The sequence below is a fragment of the Topomyia yanbarensis genome, chromosome 3 (genome assembly GCF_030247195.1).
Source record: "Topomyia yanbarensis strain Yona2022 chromosome 3, ASM3024719v1, whole genome shotgun sequence".
NCBI classification, from domain to species: Eukaryota; Metazoa; Arthropoda; class Insecta; order Diptera; family Culicidae; genus Topomyia; species Topomyia yanbarensis.
The window spans coordinates 244,071,869-244,093,589 of record NC_080672.1 but is presented as its reverse complement, the minus strand read 5'-3'; the positions used below and the strand labels follow the sequence as shown (position 1 = coordinate 244,093,589).

At 39.8% G+C, this 21,721-nt stretch overlaps 1 protein-coding gene across 19 annotated transcripts in view; it reads right to left on the bottom strand.

Moving 5' to 3' along the window:
* Positions 1-586: 586 nt before the first annotated feature.
* LOC131691518 (cytoplasmic tRNA 2-thiolation protein 1) overlaps positions 587-21,721 on the bottom strand; it is a 188,506-nt gene continuing 167,371 nt past the window's right edge. For all 19 annotated transcript variants that reach the window (XM_058978006.1, XM_058978004.1, XM_058978016.1 and 16 more), the window contains one exon: positions 587-1,599. In XM_058978006.1, coding sequence (XP_058833989.1) covers positions 616-1,599 — 984 coding nt within the window. In that variant the 3' untranslated portion in view covers positions 587-615. The remainder of the gene's footprint in view (positions 1,600-21,721) is intronic.

The following is a 21,721-nucleotide window of genomic DNA, read 5'->3' as shown; positions in this document are numbered from 1 at the left end:
TCCAGCCACTGTGTGCCGTCTAGACGGCAGAAAGATAATTTAATTCAATAGGATCCTTTCGTTCTTATCGGCAAACCAACGCCTTTTCCGAAGGAAATCCGATTTGAATTAATCTTATTAGCAACGTAGCCCGGCCAGCTACAGTACATAATGTTCGCTTTGGTTCTGTGCTCATATTACTCCCACATTTTATGTGCGAACTCCTTCGTACCAAAAGACGTGCACGGTGTACCTACACATGACATACATGACCTGCGTTAAGTCAAACCGAACTAAGCGCCTGTGTACTAGCTTCGAAATTTCTAACTAAATACATCTAGCTGGATCTACTAGTATGTTGAGCATAACTCTCTTGAAATCCTGTTTATACAAAAATAACAAAAAATCAAAGTCTTCGCAGACTTTTGCAAACATCAACCCCCCCCCCCCCCCCCTCCCCTACCATAGACAAGCGTAGGCATTTGCCAGACACCCCGTCCTCCTGTGAGTCTATGTGGTTTATGAACGGCCCTTATTATATTGCTTGATTATCTTTGCAATACCGGCAATCCAATCAGATTAAAGGAGGGAATAACAAATGCAATGGTTTAAACTTTATGTGCCTTTAATAGTAAGTTAAAAATCGTTTTTCACTAGATTTGCGTTTTGTCGCAAGATAACTTCATTTTGAGTTGCAATCAATTTGTCTGCTTTCGACCTTTTTCCGATTCCTAACTTTGGTAAACCTCGATTTAATCCTTCTAATAGAATACATGCTTTACATGGTTGTTGTGATGATACAAATCCGCATCGATTACATACACCTCTAGAGGGCTTCCTAACAGTATCTTTGAAAGAAATTTGCTCTCCTGAATGGATTATATCCATTATTGCTGACGGTTTAACTTTTTCTAGGTCTTTCAGAAACACTCTTGCATGACCTCGATATGCATTTGGGGCAAAAACACATTCAGTTGAAAAATAAACTAACTTTTTGAAATGTGCATACATTACGATTTCTTTTTCGTAGGAAAACTTCAGTGGCTTCACACGGCAAATAGAATCTGGTTCATGCCCGCCTGTTCTAATTTCACAACATCTGCGTAAACGAGCCGTATCGCCACGAAGTATATTCATTAGAACAGTTTCTGCGATGTCATCTGCGTTATGTCCGGTAGCTACACAATCTACACCAATCAAACGGGCCCCTCGATCTAAAGCTTGTCGTCTAAATACTCCGCAAAATGTGCAATTATTTGATCGTCCTATTTTGGCTACAATTTCATCCATTGTCCAGCTATAGAGTTCTTTATAGGAAAGAATTTTCAGCTCCATACCATAATCATCACGATTTCGCTTCACCGTTTTAAGGCTATCATCTCGATATCCTGTGATCCCTTCATCAATAGATAGCAGCTTTAATTTAAGGCCGTAGTTGTATCTTTCGTTGAGAATCATCAACACATGTGCTAACACTGTACTGTCTTTTCCGCCACTTGCAGCAACGGCTACGAAGCTTCCACGATTAAATAGCTTGTTTTGCTCAATAGTATTGTGGATCTCTGTTTCAAAGGCTAAAAAGAAACATTCTTTGCATAGTGCATCTCCAGTTTTCGGTCGCTGCAAGTAAAAAAAAACTGTTTTAATCCATCTAGTGGTACATTTGTTGGCGTATTATATTAAAATTCTGTTGTGTCTCTTTCAAATGGTTAAATTAACATATTAAGTTTGATGCAACGGACTCAGTGAAATTTTCCTGAGGATTTTAATAGTATCAAGCTGTGATGTCCCTATCCTCTGTGCAGTAAAGAGAAATTGAAATTGCTCCCCACACTCTGACAAGCAAAACAACGGCGCTTCTCTTTTGTTTATATACACCACCGTATTTGATATGCGTTGTGTGAGCGCATGTTGATGGCAGAGGTAAATTTTCATACACCCAACACTGGAACGATCTAGAGTGTGGAGAAGAGCAGCTCTTGAAATTCTCTGTGGCGCGCTCAGATAAATTCACCACCGCGCGCGCCCCAGATTCGCTGCGGTGTATTCACTGGCGTGTGATCTTTGGTTTGTTTTCGTTTTACAAGTGGCAGTGCGGGTGCGATTGATTTGATTTGCACTGCTTGTTGCGTTGTGTTGTGTGGATGGTGGTAGCTTATTTCAAGCTTGTATGATTTTCTACTGAAGATTTGATACAAGTTGCTTGGTAAAGGTTACGAGTTAATAGAGTTTTGTTACACTATCCTGGAAAACCTGAAGTATTCGAGCCTAGGGGCAAACAAGGAAAACGTTTTACGTATCAATGTATCGGCTGGTATGAACAAAGTTTTATAAATATCCTTAGTATCACATTAATCGTATAACAGATGTAAGACGGGATTTGAACATCCACATAAGGACCGGCCAATTTTTTGTTCGACTGAATCACTCAATGGTAATTAATGGTTGGTCGAGGATTGAACCTATTTTTATTTATGGTTTAACTTACAGTGGGTCCAAAAAGTATTTGTTATCTGATTTTACCCTTCATTTGCTTTACTTGCTTTACACATGTTAAACTGGCTTATTTCTAAAAATACAGCTAAATGATTTTTTCTTGGGTCTGCTGTATCTGTAATCACAGTTAAAACATATGATTTGTTCTCATGCTAGTTTTATAATCTTGAAGAAAGGTGCAGATCATTTTAAACTCACTACTTACAAGCTCAAGTTTAACTGAAGAATCATATATACGGAGTAAATTAAATTCCGACCACAATAAAATAATTGTTTCTAACGCATACGTTTATAAAGTACAAATAAAACAAAATAATACATTGTTACTTGTTTTTTTTCTGTAGCGCGTTATTAAAAATAATGACGTGCCAATTTAGAAGCGCTTCCATTTGACCGGTACAGTGCTTTTAAGGGGTTACAGCACTCTAGATTTTTTAAAACATTGAATTTTTATTTATTGGTTTAATTTGGTTTATTGGTGCTTTAGGATGCTGAAAATGATATTCCAAAAAATGAATCGCGAAAACAATAAATATTCAAATTGTCCGCAACGCCTCTTATGTATGTATACCCCGAGTATACTGAAAACGTTAACCGTGTTTTTCTTGAAATAACTTTTTTTGATCTGGCCGGAAATGTAACTCGAACAAATGATTTTTGATCAGCCTAAGTTTTTTACAGTATATTCAAGATTACTTTCTCCAGCGACGTACTTGGGATTTAATTTTTTCATTGCATAATTTTTTAATAAGCAATTTTGTGTCGATTTTTAACACATTTTAAGCGTTTTTCGACCAAAAATGCGCCATTTTGCGAAAAATCAAGATATAGAAAAAATCTTACGTACGTCGCTTGCTGTCGTACTAAGGTGTTTAAAAAGCTTTGATTTTTGGCTCTGGATCAAAAATTACGGGACATAGAGTTCCGGCCGTGGACCCCTTCCAAAAAAACTCCCCGACGGGAAAGTACTACACAGCCGCCATCTTGTGATGAAATTACTCGAAAAAATCATTTTTTGCTATTCATTACGTATGTTATATATCTCATTAACCCTCCGGAAATCGCGCTTATGGCCCACTGAACAAGCAGCCGCTGATGCTTTGAGACGATTTCGTTAGATTTACAGAGCCGGAAAGTTAAACAAGATCTCGATTCATCTTTTTATTGCGTCAAGATAAATTCCCGAAATATGCCTATTTCTCGTGCTCTATAGTGGTGTAACCCCTCAATAATCAGTTCTGGAATCATTTGACAGCATTTTTCTTCTGTGCCATCATTTAAATAAATTAGTTGGTTTTCACTCGAATTTTCACGCGATGGAATAATAAGAGAGAGAATTAAAATTAAAACATAACATGTTCGGGTACGAGCAGTGATGTACCAAATCGGGTTTTTATAATTTTGGGGAAAAAACCCAAGGTTTTTTCCCGGTTAAAACGGTTTTTTCGCGGGAAGATTGGGTTTTTTTGCAATTTTGTGATATTTTACTAATTGAACATTAATGTATTGTTATCCAAACATTTTTATTTTATTTATGAGTATTATTGTCATAAAGTTTTGCATGTATATGAATTCTGAATGGTTTTCCTCGATTGAATCATTACTATAGCGGTGATCCAACATTTCTTTACAAATATTGTGGTTAAATGAGTGATAAAACTTTTCAACACGTTTTGGACTAAGTCGATTGCTTTTCTTACTGTAAATCCACCTAAACGTACTAAACATTTTTCTACTGTTGCTGATGTAGTTGATGCCGAAAGAATTCGGATTGCGATTTGTGAGAGTTCTGATTGGGATTCATACTAATGACGAATGTCAAGGCCACTCGCTTTCTGCATATTACTCACTTTTGCTTTTCACCGAACTAAATAGGTATTTTCTAAATTTTGTGCCCAAAAATTAGTTTGGGCATCACACGATTATTCTAATTTTCACTAGTCAGAGTAACAATGACTACCCAGCAAACCAGTAAGCACTAAAGTAAGCAGCATATTGACTATATAAGAGCTGTCCGATGTTTGTAAGCTTTATATGGGCTTTACAAATGTTTATAAGCTGCATAGCAGCTTTACAAATGTTTATAAGTTTTATACAAGCTTTTCGAATGTTTATAAGCATTACAAGCATTAAGCATGAAAATAGACCGTATATGAAGCTATACTTTAGAGCCTAAAAACCCAGTAGTTGTAAGCCGTAAGCGGTAGTCAGCGATGCCTTTATAATGCCGTTTATGCTTGACATTTCTATTAAACTAAAGCAATGAAGTCCAAATCAAAACAAATATGATATGGTGCACTTTGTAAGCTCAAGAAAAAGCTTGTCGGCTTCGGAGATTTGGCACAAACAAATTAAAGTTAACTAAATCTTTGAGCCATAAAATGATACGAAACTGCGATGAATTACTTTTAAGTTTAGTGTAGGAATGGAAGTAATTTCAAAAATAAAATATTCCCAAAAGCATGCTTCTGCTCGTCGGTGAGTGAAATCAACTTCCAATCGAACCAAAAACCGTTCGATTTAAGAACGGCAAATATCATTTAGATGACCAAATACTCAAATGGATCAAACAGCAAGCGCACTGGAAAAACTTATCCCCCATATCTTCTAGAAGCAGAAGTTCGAGCCTGGATCAAACGCTGTATAGAAAAAAGTCAAACACATGTGGTAGATAGACCATAAAAGATAGAAAGAGAGAAAAACAGTCTTTCCTCCATTTTCGTTTTGTTTTTTTTTTTCAACCAGTGGGCCCTTTACACAAATTGTTTTGACATTCCTCCATAGGCGCGGTGGAAAAGTGGGAGTAGGCTGCATATCAGCCGAATATTTCGCCAAAACTGGCTTTTGAACAGCACTCATGTACAATATGATGCCTATAAGCTCAGTCACCATTGTTCTATACACGACTATAGAACCGAATTGATGCCATTTTTACGGCTTAGTGGTTACTTGGGTATTGTTCCCACTATTATATGAAACAAGTTGGAATATGGAATGGACCGAAATTAAAGTTACAGGAACAGAAAATGCTTCGTAAAACCCGTTATAAATATATTAGAATGTGAAAATTGGATTTAAAATTCAAGTTTAAAAATCGGACAGGAGCTTTTCGATTATGTCCTACAGAATTAAAACCGTAAAAAAGTATATCCGGTTCTTACAAATGTCTTTTCTTTATACAAGTTTTAATCTTGAATGTAACGTTGTACGGAATTTCCCGTGAGCGAATTATACTGGATGTTCATCCTTGCCGACTTTTTCGGGTGAGAATATTCTAAGCGATTTACGTGCTAAGATATCTGGAGTGGGTTCTACAAAGTATGTTTTATCCTTGCGACTTTTATTTTCGGTCTCTCAAAGGTAAATGCAAGATTCTTTAACCCTCCGGAAGTCGCGCAAATGGCCTACTGAACGAACAGCCGCTGGTGCTCTAAGACGATTTCGCTAGATTTTCAGAGCAGCGTGTACTCAGTGCACTAGCGCGACTACCGAAAGGTTAAAAAACCTGTTTTAATCCACCTAGCGGTGCAATTGTGCCTTTCTCATTTCTCTAAACTATGGCACGGAGGCTTTTTATGTTCAACATAATTGTGGAAATGCCCATTACATTCTTAGTACACTTTGCACTTATACACAATAGCATGCCAGCCACGAACTTGATGAGCTACTTGTCGACGGTGAAACACTTGAAACAAAAAAATATCATACTCCATTAGCCTAATCAGCATTAGATCAATGTTATCTGCTTGCTAACTCATTTTGTCATGCGGGGGTGGGTATGTGAGGCGGGCGAAAATCCCATGAACGAACGACTCCCCAGCTTAAATTGGTATGCTTTGTGATATAGTGGTGGTTTAAAGATGATGGGGTTGAAAGGTAGGGGTATGAGGGCTGGATGGGGTGGTGGTCTGAAGGGTGATTTAAGGAGATTTTTAAAGGAGGGGAGCGAACAGTAGAGGGGGAGGGGGTGTAACCGCTCTCCGTAAACCATCAACTACGCCCCTGTTAAAATCCAGAAACCTTATGCGAGTCGAAAAAAAAATTTGACCGGGATTAGGTTGACGTTTTTCAGAGTGATTGCATAACCTTTCTATATGAGAAAGGCAAAAATGTGCCAAAATCCAAAAAAGTGAATCGTCGTCAAATTTTTGTCGAGTTTGCATCAAATCTCGACGTTTCATGCACCTTGAACACATTTAGCATCAAAAATAAAAATTCTATTTTTAATTTTTCCTATAGTTTATATGAGAAATTTCTGTGTGGCCGCACTCTGAAACCCGTAATTCCGGAACCAGAATTCCGATCGATCCAAAATTCAATAGCAGCCGATTGGAAGGTTGCACCTTTCATTTGAGAGTAAGTTTGGGCAAATCGGTCCAGCCATCTCTGATAAAAATGAGTGACATTATTTGACACATACGCACATACATACACACACACATACACACACACATACACACACACATACACACACATACACACACACACACATACAGACTTTTTCCGATCTCGACGAACTGAATCGAATGGGATATGACACTCGGCCCTCCGGGCCGGGATTAGGTTGACGTTTTTCAGAGTGATTGCATAACCTTTCTATATGAGTAAGGCAAAAAGGTGCGAAATCGGCAGTCCCAAAAAGTTGATTTTTATAAAAAAAAATTTTTGCGAGATAACATAAAATCTCGACGTTTCATGCATTTTAAAGATGTTTGGCATCGAAAATACGAATTCATGAGGTCCCCCCTTTGAAAAAAAAATTGAGTTCCGGCTTATATGGGAATTTCATATGTGACCGGACGATTTAGTCTATATTTCCGGACCCATATAAGCGATCCGTGCGAAATTTTATTGACATCTATGGGGATATTATAGCTATCATTTGGGACTAAGTTTGTGAAAATCGGCCCAACCATTTCCGGGAAACTGATGTGAGTTCGTAAATTTTGAAAGATGGCCGCTTTTCCCGGGCACTTCCGGAACCGTCTATGGTGGTCAATGTAGTCAACGAATGTTTGGTTGGCCGTCGGTGACCTAGAACAGCAAATTTAAGTTGTTTGAGAGACATTTTAGCGAAATTTTTACCTTTTTTGCTTCCATCGGAGTATCGGTTTGAATCACAATTTGCTATGTGATCGCACGCCACAACCCGTAACTCCGGAACCGGAAGTCGGTTGGGGATAAAATTTAATAGCCATTTACGGGGACGCAACATCTTTCATTTGAGACTAAGTTTGGTTGATTCGGTCTAGCCATCTCCGAGAAACCGATGTGACTGTTAGTCTGAATTTGGATACTTCCGCCGGGGCTTCCGGAACCGATGATGGTGGCCAATGTGACCAAAGAGACTTTGAATGGCTGTTATTCACCTAGTACTACAAATCGAAGCAGTTGTGGTCACATTGTGGAAAAATTTTCACCATTATACATTAATTGCAAAATTTCTTAAAATCGACATTTTCTGCGTGATCGTACTCATCACCCTGTAATTCCGGACCTGGAAGTCGGATCCATTAGAAATTCAATAGCAGCCTATGGGAACGTTGCACCTTTCATTTGGGACTAAGTTTGTAAAAATCGGTTCATCCATCTCTGAGAAAAGTGAGTGAGATTGTGTTCGCGTACACACACATACACACGCACATACACACACATACATACACACACATACATACACACACAGACATTTGCCGAACTGAATCGAATGGTATATGTCACTCGGCCCTCCGGGCCTCCGTTAAAAAGTCGGTTTTCAGAGCAATTGCAATACCTTTCTATTGAGAAAGGCAAAACATCAAATGAACATCATACATGCGATATAACGAAAAAACGCGTATTTCGTCCGGGTTAAAACGATTTGGGAAAAAACCCGGTTAAAACCCAAAAATAAAAACCCGGGAAGATGGAATTTTTCCCATCGGTACATCACTGGGTACGAGTATAGCAAAGAAGTTCAAAATGGCAAATCCACCGTCTTTGTAGTACATACCAAATTGTTCCAAGGAACGTTTATCTGTTTACCGTGATTTTATAGTTTGTTAAACTTATAATATTAGATTTATGTATCTTGCCCATTTTCTATTCTGAAATCTTCTTCACTGAAGAAGATTACAAGTAGTAATCGAAATACCGGTATCTATATTTAACTATAAAAACATAGTGGAATTAAATGGAAAAAAACCTTTGAAACATTACGTACATTCCACTAAGACCTCCGTTCGCGTATATATTGTGCTTTTGTTTTCATTTCGATCCAAAAAAGGAATACGATTTACGTTTATCCCAAAAATTAACGTAAACTTCGTATTCTATACATATATTAATCAATTCACCTGTATGTATTCATGCATACACTTCGAATCGAATACACTTCTGTGATACTTGTTCTTAGTCCAATTAGGTGATTCAAACTTTCTGATAAACAGAAATATAGGATTTTATTCATGATGAAATAAGGTTTTATGGATATTTAGTAATATTATATCAGACAATACTAATTATCCTCAACATATTCTATTTTCTTCTCAAAATTTATCAATTTCGAATGCTCTAGTAATGCTAACAAAGTAAGTACGTTATAGTTTAATAGTTCTGCACTTTAGGTGTGAGTGGCATTTTAGTCATACTTGGGTCAGTAAAAGCAAAATATTTTACGCTTTTTTTGGCTATTCTCGAGCGACTTAGCGATACAAAAAAATATTTCGTTCTAATTCTAACATAAATTTTTTGAAAATCTACACTTGTACTGCATGTACGATAGCATTAGTTATACTGATAATATAGTGCAATAAAAGCAGAATGTTGAAAGTTGTTCTACGTGGCTTATGAAATGCCCTTGAATTTTAATTGCAAATATGGCAAATCGTTCAACGTGTTTTAGTGTGTGTGCAAAGAACTAGAATATTAGAGTGAAAATTCTGCTAAAAAATCGATGAAAAGTTCTATGGGCGATGTCAATATATTAAACGAAAGCTTTAATCCCAAAAAATGATAAAAAAATGTTAAGATTGTTTATTAACCAAAATATGTATGTGAAACTTCTTGTACCATTACCACTACCATGTATCAATAATGTAGCCATTACTAATTACGGCTCCTATGGGACATGCAACTATAGATACATTACCTCAACAATAGGTGCAAGGGAGCTCAAAATTCAAAGCAATTTTTTTCAACTGTTTTTTGAGCAAGCTAGGAACTATCAAAAAGGCACTAGGAACTTTTTATTGTTCCTAGTGCCTTTTTGATAAAACACCTCATTCAAGAAAGTTATAATGAGGAATAATTTATCACACAAAAAATGCATGTTTAAACTTGAGGAAACACCTTACTTGTTACTTGAAAATACGAAAATTTCATAGAGATTGACAGAGATTCCGACAGATACTACCTAACTAATACTTTGTTTTGCTGTTAATATTACTTGCAACGCATTATAATTACAAAAATCTAGAATACGTGTACCTATCATAATAAACATTGTTGCTGCTGACCCTTTTTATAACATCCTTTTATGGAACACGAGATTCATTATTCATTTAAAATAAGCGTGAACACTAGTGGCTTTTTTTCTTGACCCCAAAACTAAGCCATTCATTCGCTCATTGACGCGCAGAATCCCTTTTCCAGGTCCCATGCTCTTGAAACATTCGCTTTCGCCTGCTGTTTAAGGTTCAAAGAGCTTTCGGTGAGCGTCTACACGAATTGAACGCTTGATAGTATGCGTTGGAAAAAAGCGTGCAACTTTGTCACCGGTTTATCCGTATAAAGCATTTAATAAACTCTAAAAGAAGAAAATCAGTCGATTTATTAGATTATCAGGATTCAAATCATGCAAAATAGTTGGTGGAAAAACAATTGACCGGGTGGAATGGTGCTTTTGAAAAAGTGGCGGTGATTTTTCGTCACACTACCACACTGTCCCGGGGTACGCAACACAACGACTGCGTAGTGAAAAAACCACAGCCACTTTTTCAAAAGCACCATCCCGCCCGGTCAATTGTTTTTACACCAACTATTTGGCATGATTTGAATCCTGATAATCTAATAAATCGACTGATTTTCTTCTTTTAGAGTTCAATGCATGCTTTGTAGGATAAATCGGCGGCAAAGCTGTACACAATTTTTCCTACGCATACTATTAAGCGCTCAATTCTAACACATGCTCAAAAAAGTAACTTGAGCCTTAAACGATTGCCACGCAGTATATTAGACAAATGAATAACGGGTGTACGCTCTATTGTGCATGTAAATTAATTATCGCCACAAGTGTATACCTAATTTTACTGATAATGTCAAGCCTGTGGACGAAATCTAAGATTTCGTTTAAAACTTGTAGGATTAAGTTATAATAAAACTATTAATACTTACAACATGAGTTTGCATATCAGGTGCCTCTGGCCATTATAAAACTCTCTATGCGATGATACGTAAAAAGTTTCCTAATATGCTCCGAGGACCGAGTACTTTTAGTTTTACAGGTAGTGTAACAATACTTTATAAACTCGTTAGCTTTACCAAGCAACTTGTATCAAATCTTCAGTAAAAAATCATATAAGCTTGACATAAGCCACCCCCATCCACACAATACAACGCAACAGCCAGTGCAAATCAAATCAATCGCACCCGCACTACCGCTTGTAAGACGAAAACAAACCAAAGATCACATGCCAGCGAATACACGCCAGTGAATACACCGCAGCGACTCTGGAGCGCGCGCGGTGGTGAATCTATCTGAGCGCGCCACAGAGAATTTAAAAAGCAAGAGAGCACGGTTATCTCGCACTCAACTGCCCCAACACCAGCGCACACATGTATACAGCTCCGAAAGAAAGAGCGTTCTGCTTTTTTCTGTGGTGTGTGATCATTGTATCCTCTGTGTAGGCATCACACTGACGCGCCAGTGCATCAATAGGGTGAAATGCCATCACTGGTATCAAGTTCGATAATCTATTACACAATTTTTCCTACGCATACTACCAAGCGCTCAATTCTAACACATGCTCAAAAAAGTAACTTGAGCCTTAAACGATTGCCACGCAGTATATTAGACAAATGAATAACGGGTGTACGCTCTATTGTGCATGTAAATTAATTATCGCCACAAGTGTATACCTAATTTTACTGATAATGTCAAGCCTGTGGACGAAATCTAAGATTTCGTTTAAAACTTGTAGGATTAAGTTATAATAAAACTATTAATACTTACAACATGAGTTTGCATATCAGGTGCCTCTGGCCATTATAAAACTCTCTATACGATGATACGTAAAAAGTTTCCTGATATGCTCCGAGGACCGAGTACTTTTAGTTTTGCAGGTAGTGTAACAATACTTTATAAACTCGTTAGCTTTACCAAGCAACTTGTATCAAATCTTCAGTAGAAAATCATATAAGCTTGACATAAGCCACCCCCATCCACACAATACAACGCAACAGCCAGTGCAAATCAAATCAATCGCACCCGCACTACCGCTTGTAAGACGAAAACAAACCAAAGATCACATGCCAGCGAATACACGCCAGTGAATACACCGCAGCGACCCTGGAGCGCGCGCGGTGGTGAATCTATCTGAGCGCGCCACAGAGAATTTAAAAAGCAAGAGAGCACGGTTATCTCGCACCCAACTGCCCCAACACCAGCGCATACTTGTATACAGCTCCGAAAGAAAGAGCGTTCTGCTTTTTTCTGTGGTGTGTGATCATTGTATCCTCTGTGTAGGCATCACACTGACGCGCCAGTGCATCAATAGGGTGAAATGCCATCACTGGTATCAAGTTCGATAATCTATTCAGTAAAACAATTTTATTACCGAGCTCTCCGCATAAAATACAGATGTAAAAACATCTGTTAATAAGAGTTGATATTTTGCGGAAAATTTCTACCGAATAAAGTTAAGGAATGCTGAATAGTTCAGTTATTGAAAACCTAAATTTTGCGAACTACTAGTAAAAGTAGTATGCTTTAGTCAATATTTTCAAAGGTTATACAAAAAACTCACACAAAATAAATGTACTACGTCAACACCCTGGTTATGTTCCGGATATTACCCATCCCTAATTTTTCTCCATTCCCTAAATTTTTGAACTTTAAACTCAAATATCATTTTATATAATGAATTCAACAAGTAGACAATGTCATTCGTTATCGAACACTCAGTCGAGATAGAAGTCTTTTGTTGTCGGTCCGTACACACTATAGCGACAAATAGTGCTAATACGCGTTCAAGGTTATTTCACACACTCTACGCCTAGTCGTGGTTTCAGTATTTTTCCCTTCTTTTGTGTTTCTGTTTCTGAGTACCGTTAGCCGGTCAGTGACAAGTAAAGCAGTGTTCTTCTAGTAAGCTGTCTGGATACCGTTACCTACACAAGCTAAGTATTAGTTTACGTTTCCCCTTCTTGGTTGTCTTACTAACGTGCACTGGGCAATAGGCCCGTGCAAAAATGACTTCCCCTGACGGCGGTTCATCTCAAGGTGAGATGGACGTCGAAACAAAATCGGCTCCCCGGCTCAAAGTATATCCGAGCTCGGCAACCGGGCCAATTGTGATCTTTTTTCGGACCAAAGAAAAAAAGTGTTTGAATCTGTTGCAGATTTCTCGGGTTCTGGCGGATCGGTATTCGGCCGTGACAGAGATATCGAAAATTAGCCCTGATAAGCTTCGGGTGGTTGTTAACAGTTTGACTCAGGCAAACGATATTGCTGGCTACGGGCCCTTTACGAAAGAGTACAGGGTGTATATTCCAGTTAACAGGGTTGAAGTCAGTGGGGTCCTTTCCGATTCGAGTCTGAATTGCGAGGACCTGCTAAAATATGGTACTTGCTGTTTCAAAGACCCCATGCTTAAGCCAGTGAAGATACTGGAATGCAAACGTTTGCATTCAGCATCAGTCGCAGCTGACGGGAAGAAAATATACGTCAACTCAGACTCTTATCGGGTGACCTTCGCCGGTTCTGCTCTACTCAACTACCTCCTCTTTGACAAGGTTCGTCTACCTGTTCGCCTCTTTATGCCGCGGGTCATGAACTGTACTAATTGCAAACAACTGGGGCACACAGCCTCACATTGTAGCAATAAAGCCCGTTGTGGGAAATGCGGTGGAGATCATGCGGATGATTCCTGTGGAAGAGATGTCGAAAAGTGTCTCTACTGTGGGGGAAACCCACATGATCTCCCTTCATGTCCCGCGTACAAACAGCGCGAGGAGAATCTTAAGCGTTTACTTCAGGGACGCTCTAAGCGATCTTTTGCAGAAATGCTTAAGATAGCTACGCCACCTGTCTCTACGAACATCTATACCAACTTGTCTACTGACGAAGGCGACTGTGATGAGCCCCAGGAGGGAACTTCTTCTGCTGTGCCTAGAAGCAATAGAAAAAGGAGGAACATTTCCTCTCCCAAGCTTCGTCGTAAAGGCCAGAAGGTGTCTCTTCATGGCCCCCCTAAAATAACTACTCAAGGAAGTACTGATGCAAAACGGAAGCAAGTCGCTCCCGGTCTCAGTAACCTGAGCTCAGAAAAGGAGTTTCCAGCACTTCCACGAACATCAAAAACCCCAAGTGCTCCCATATCTCAGTCAGAGAAAGATAACAGCGCTGGCTTAATAAATTTCTCTGACATTGTGGCCCGTATCCTTACAGCTTTAAATATTTCTGACCCCCTTAAAAGCATCTTGATAAGCTTTCTCCCCGCAGTAAAAATATTCTTGATGTAGTTCACTGCGACATGGCCCCTCCTTTCAGCGATTGTATCCTTCGATGGCTAATTCATCGAACGAGGTCAAGGATTTAATCACTGTTCTACAGTGGAATTGCAGAATCAGGAATCAGAATATATTGGCTCAAATGGCACGTTCCCCATACATAGTCGGGGATTTGTGCCTTGCCGTGTGTTTTCATCATTTCCTGAGCGGAAGGAAAGGACAAGGAGGTGTGGGGAAGTAGAATTGGAAGGGTGGGAAAAATAACAGCACAAAACAAAAATAAACAACAGGTAAGTTAAACTCACAAGTAGTTCAACTTGCCTGCCAATGAGCCTAAAGCTCTTTACCACATTGGATAAGAAACTTTAGTATGTCTCTGAGTTTCAGTCGTCCAAACATGGTTTCGTCTATATAAGTACGGCTGAAGACTCGAAATCGCAATAGCGCTACCGCTGGACAGTTGCATATCAGATGATATGAGGTTCCGTAGTCGGATTCAAAAAGATCACATGAAAAAGACTCAGCGCACTGAATAGTTGCCATGTGATAATTAAGTTTGCAGTGGCCGGTTAAAGCCCTGGTCAGCATGCCGCAGTGGAGCTTGGAAAAATGTAAGAGATTTTTCGAAACCACTGGGCATGGTTGTTCTAGAAACGCCTTTGTTTGGCGACACGTTTGTAAATTTCTCCAATAATTGCGGTGCTCGGACGAAGCCCAGGACCGTATTTTTTCCCTTATCCAACTTGTCCAAATTGGCAGCGCGGGCTCAGGACCAACGAAGTCAATCGCTGAACCTGCCCTGGCCAATTCGTCAGCCCATTCATTTCCAGTAATACCGCAATGTCCGGGCACCCAGACAAGGTAGATAGTGTTGACAATGCTTAGTTCTTCGATTTGGATTCGGCACGCGATCACTAGCTTGGACCGGGATTTGTCTGAGCTAAGGGCCTTGATTGCAGCCTGACTATCGGAGCAGAAGTTTATAACTCTGCCGGACAAACTCAGTTGAAGGGCCGATTGCACCCCGCACATAATCGCAAAGATTTCTGCTTGGAATACAGTACAGTATCTACCTAGTGAGTGAGATTGCTCCAATCTCATTTCAAGACAGTAGACACCAGCACCAGCACGTCCCTCCATCAGAGAACCGTCAGTGTAACAAACCACTTGCGTTTGTTATTGTCTTTCCATAAAGCCAGACAACCACTCCTCTCGAGAGGGAATCTTCACATGGAATGTCCTGTAAGGAAAACTACAAGTGAGTGTAATATCGCTGGGAGCAAGAATATCTTCACCCCATGTAACCATTTGTGACCACAATCGTGTATGACTGGTAGCAAGATCAACATGATTACTGTTCCAAAGCCCAGTAACCTGAAGTCTGTATGCACATGATAGTGCTTCTTGTTTTAAGTGTATGTGTAATGGTTTGATATTTAGAAGTGCCTCAAGAGCAGCAGTCGGAGTCGTGGTGAAAGCACCAGTCAACGCCATGAGCGCCATTCTTTGCAGATGGTTTAGCTTTGACTGGACTGTCACCACCCCTCCCCTCTGCCACCACACAAGGCATCCGTATGACAGTATTGGACGTACAATTGTCGTGTAAATCCAATAGATGTATTTAAGTTTGAGACCCCAGGTCTTTCCAAAAGTTCGTCTGCACTGCCCGAAGGCCATGCACGCTTTCTTGACTCTCAACTCAATGTGAGCAGACCAATTCAGTTTGGAATCCAATATGACTCCAACGTATTTGACTTGATCTGCACACAGTAGCTCAGAATCAAAGAACTGCAAGGGACGAACCCCGGTTGTTATTCGCTTCTTCGTGAAAAGAACCATTGAAGTTTTGCTTGGGTTAACTGATAGTTTAACTAGTCGACACCACTGTTCGACAGCTCTTAATGCCTGTTGCATTAAGTCAAAGATTGTTCCGATGCAAAATCCAGTAATTAGTATTTGGTAATCGTCAGCAAACCCGTAGGTTGGAAATCCAAGCTCATTGAGTTTCTTCAACAAGCCGTCAGCTACTAAGTTCCATAACAAAGGTGACAGAACGCCGCCCTGAGGACAACCGCAAATACTCAACTTCCGTATCTCAGCCTGTCGCAGTGACGAGCAAAGTATGCGGTTACTAAGCATTGCGTTTATCCAACCTGAGATACATGCAGGTATCCCATGACCGCGCGTCGCTTCCAGAATAGACTGGAAGGACACATTGTCAAAAGCACCCTCAATATCTAGGAATACACCCAAGCTAGATTGCTTGAGCAAGAAGGCTTTCTCAATGTTGTAAACAACATCGTGAAGCAGAGTGATCGTGGATTTCCCACACTGATATGCATGTTGCATTTTGTGCAGTGGATGTTCAACTAAACTAACGTTCCTGATGTGATGATCGATTATCCGTTCCAAAGCTTTCAGAAGAAAAGAACCTAAGCTGATAGGCCTAAAACTCTTGGCTTCTTCATAGCTTGAGCGCCCCCCTTTGGGAATAAATCTAACAGTTATTTCTCGCCATGCTTTCGGGATATACATACTGGATAGCATACTGGAAAGCAAAATCTTTTTCAAGACATGTTTAAGAATATCAAATCCCTTTTGCAGTAGCACGGGAAGTATTCCATCTTTTCCGGGTGATTTGTATGGAGCAAAGCTGTCAACTACCCACTTGACCGATTCAGTGGAAACCAATGTGCGTGCTAACGCCCACGAGTCCGAATCACCAGAATGAGATCTGTGAACATTGTTCAACTCCGGATCGATACAACCTGGAAAGTGTGTGTCGAAGAGACAATTAAGAACATCTTTTTCGTCCGTCACATAAACACCATCTCTGGTTTTCAAGGAGTTGATCTGAAAATCATTCGATTTGGAGAGAATTTTATTTAATCTGCTAGCCTCGTTCAGACTAGAGACATTAGTGCATAGGCTTTGCCAGCCAGCCCGTTCTGCAGATCTAAGACATTTCTTATATGCACTACGAGCTGACCTGAAAGCCCTGGAGTCATCACGCTGACGCCGGTTCCAAGCTCTTCTCATAACTTTCTTCATTCTTTCAAGCTCAGTCCTCCACCAAGGGGTTCCCCTAGTCGATTTAACAGTACGAAGTGGACAAGCTTTTTCGTAGGATGCTAATATGAATGAGTTTGTCGTATCCACGACGTCATCTAAGTCGTCTAGTTGACTAATTGTTGGAAAATATCCATGAAATTTAGTCGCCAAGTTTTCCAAAAAGAGGTCCCAGTTTGTAGATTTAGGATTACGATATGTCACCACATTGAAGGTGACATCAAAATGATCGAAAAATATATATTTATGATCGGATAGAGACGGTTCAGTTTCATTTGGAACCTGCCAATTTCCCAGTTCATGCAAAATTCTATCAGAGCAAAGTGTTATGTCTAACACCTCCTCCCTCCCAGACCTCACAAAAGTTGGTCGGTTTCCCACATTCAGAATATGGAGATTCGTACTACTTATGTACTCCATCAGTTTAGAGCCTCTCATATTGATGTCTGAGCTGCCCCAAATGATGTGATGAGCATTCGCATCACTGCCGATAATGAGCGGAAGCCCATTTCTGCTACAATATGATACAACGCTCTTGAAATCATCAGAAGGAGATGATTCGTTATGCGGTAGGTATGCTGAACAATATATATATATATATATATATATATATATATATATATATATATATATATATATATATATATATATATATATATATATATATATATATATATATATATATATATATATATATATATATATATATATATATATATATATATATATATATATATATATATATATATATATATATATATATATATATATATATATTATATAATATATATATATATATATATATATATATATATATATATATATATATATATATATATATATATATATATATATATATATATATATATATATATATATATATATATATATATATATATATATATATATATATATATATATATATATATATTATATATATATATATATTATATATATATATATATATATATATATATATATATATATATATATATTATATATATATATATATATATATATATATATATATATATATATATATATATATATATATATATATATATATATATATATATATATATATATATATATATATATATATATATATATATATATATATTGTCTACGTTTCCGACAGTCAGTGTAACTGTGACAACACAGATATCGCGAGTTGTGAGCTCCGATATGAGACACGCGTCAATAGCCTTATTTGCAAGAATACAAGCACGAGGCATTTCACGTGGGTTAGTCATACCTGTCTTGTTGTAAGCAATGAAGGCAGTGTTAAGTAATTTTCCAAAATAGAAGTTTCCTTTATGGAAATACGATTCTTGAACCAATGCTATGGAAGCTTTACCTTCCTGCATGAGTCGAGATAAATTCATAGTTGCTGTACGTTTATGTTGGAGATTGACTTGTGCTATTCTAACCATTGTTGATTAGAGAACTGTACATTTCATCTCCAACACAAATTGCACAACAACTAGAGGACACCAAGCGAGTTGGGATGTTAACGCATTTAGCGAGCCATATCAGGTTTAAATGGGACATGATCATTTGATTCCCACGATTTGCGAAGAAAATAATGGTCCACTGTATCAGAGATTCGCATAACACAGTAAGGGCAAAACCCAAAATGCTACGTGCGCGACTGGCATATTTTAGACCCTCCAGTCATTAAGTCCTCGGCACGGAACTACACCTTGACTTAGGGTCTCCTACTTTCAGTCGCCTCCTACGACATGGGAGCAGGACTCCAGTGGCTCAATTCTAGGCCGGATACCACACGGCCTCTGGGCAGGTTCATCTGTACACATCGAAATTTAATAATCGAAACTCAACAAAACTTCACCGAACTACCATCAGCCGAGAGTCTCAGCAAACCACCAGCCAACAAAAATTCGGCAAAATTAAGTGGATCATCGGTGAAAAAAAAATCGGTGTGTAGAGTGAACGTTCCGCTGCGTAATGCAGCATACTGGGGAGTTCGCCCGACTCTTCCCAGGCTCCGTTCGCCATTGAGAATGTTTTAAACCCCCTCAACAATTTTATCCATAGCACGGGTCGCATGACACTATGGAATTGGGGTTCCCTGTTTGGTACATTTTTACCACTGAAACAGGTAGTCCGTAGTGTAATTCTTAGCCGGTTGAAACAACCACTACCGACACTACACGGCTTATCTAGGCTGTTCGGTGAAAGAAGCTGACATTGAAGAACAGTTTCCATATTTAGATGGGCGAACAGCCACAGAAGGAAGGAAGGATAACGGGAGGAGAGGGATTTGGGCTAAGCGCTTATTTAAAAGCGGCGCTGGCTCGCTTTGTCAGGGCTGCTTTAGGGCATGTGGTATTTAGGCCTAGAACGTATAGGGCCCACTACCTCGTCCTACCACACCCGCAGTCAGCCCCCGCTGCTGGTTCGGGTCGCGAATCACAACTAGTTGCTATCGCGATTAAGCATTATCCACCACCTATGACCCGCCCGGTTGCTTGCTTCTCAGCTTCCCACGTAGCTTTCCTTCACCACCACGGGGCCCGAGCACAGTGGAAATGCAGAAGCATTATCCCGAAAATTGATTCCATTAAAATCTTACCAAATAACTTGAAATGCGATGCTTTTGCACTATGCGAGACATGGCTTACTTCAGAAATAGACCTACACTTCAATGATTTTAACATTATTCGCTTGGATCGAGAAGACTCTTACGAGGAGTACTTTTGGGGATCAAAAAGTGCTATTCTTTCAACCGAATCGACCTCCCCTCGACACCAGGCATTGAAGTTGTCGCTTGCCAAATCAGAATTAAAGGCAAAGACCTTTGCATTGCTTCCACCTACATCCTCCCTAGAGGCTCAGTCAGCCACCGACGGCTTAGCGATATTGCGAAACTCCTCCCAGCACCGAAGCTAGTTTTAGATGACTTCAACTCCCACGGTACGGCATGGGGTTTCCTTCATGACGATAATCGATCTACCCTACTCCATGAGCTTTGCGACAATTTCAATATGACCATTTTGAATACGGGTGAAATGACACGGCTTCCTGCCCCTGCAGCTCGTCCGAGCGTCTTAGACCTGTCCCTCTGCTCGACATTCCTGCGGTTAGATTCCATGTGGAAGGTAGTCTCTGATCCCCACAGCAGCGACCATCTTCCAATCGTAATTAATATTGCTAACGGTTCAGGGCCACCGAATACAATCAATGTTTCGTATGACCTCACATGAAATATTGATTGGAAGAGCTACACGTCCGCGATATCCGAAAAAGTAGAATCGACACAAGAGCTTCCTCTGGAGGAAGAGTACGGGTTCCTGGCTGGCTTGATTCTCGATACCGCGATTCAAGCTCAGACTAAACGCGTACCAGACGCTAACTCACGCGAGCGTCCTCCCAATCCATGGTGGGACAAAGAGTGCTCAGACGTGCACGCGGAGAAGACCGCTGCGTATAAGACCTTCCGGGACGTCGGGCTGTACGCGATGGCGGAAACGCGCATGACGAGTTTGATGAAAGCCAAAAAACGTAGCTAGTGGCGCCGGTTCGTCGACGGACTAACGAGAGAAACATCGATGAGCACTCTTTGGAGTACTGCCCGGCGCTTACGAAACCAAAACAGTACTAACGAGAGCGTGGAATATTCAAACCGTTGGATATTCGATTTTGCCAAGAGGGTTTGTCCGGATTCCGCCCCGGCACAGAAGATCTACCGCGCCGCGTCCCCTCACGATAACGCGAACGAAACACCGTTTTCGATGGTGGAGTTCTCACTTGCTCTCTTGTCATGTAACAATAAAGCCCCAGGGCCAGACAGAATCAAATTTAACTTGTTAAAGAACCTGCCAGACTCTGCCAAAAGACGCTTGTTGAATTTATTTAATAAGTTTCTTGAGGGTAATATTGTCCCTCATGACTGGAGGCAAGTGAAGGTCATCGCCATTCAAAAACCAGGGAAACCAGCCTCCGACCACAACTCGTATCGACCGATTGCGATGCTGTCCTGTATCCGAAAGTTGTTCGAGAAAATGATCTTGATTCGCCTCGACAATTGGGTTGAAGCAAATGGCTTACTGTCAGATACACAATTTGGTTTCCGCAAAGGCAAAGGCACGAACGACTGTCTTGCGTTGCGCTCAACAGAAATTCAAAAGCCCTATGCTAGCAAAGAGCAGATGGCATCAGTTTTCCTAGATATAAAGGGGGCTTTTGATTCAGTTTCTATCAGAATTCTTTCTGAGAAGCTGCACCAGCATGGTCTTTCACCGACTCTAAACAACTTTTTGCTAAACTGAAAAACATATGCATTTCTCGCATGGTGATTTATCGACATCACGAATTAGCTACATGGGTCTTCCCCAGGGCTCATGTCTAAGCCCCCTTCCTATAACTTTTACGTGAATGATATTGACGAATGTCTTGTCAATTCCTGCACGTCAAGGTAGCTTGCAGATGACGGTGTGGTCTCTATTAC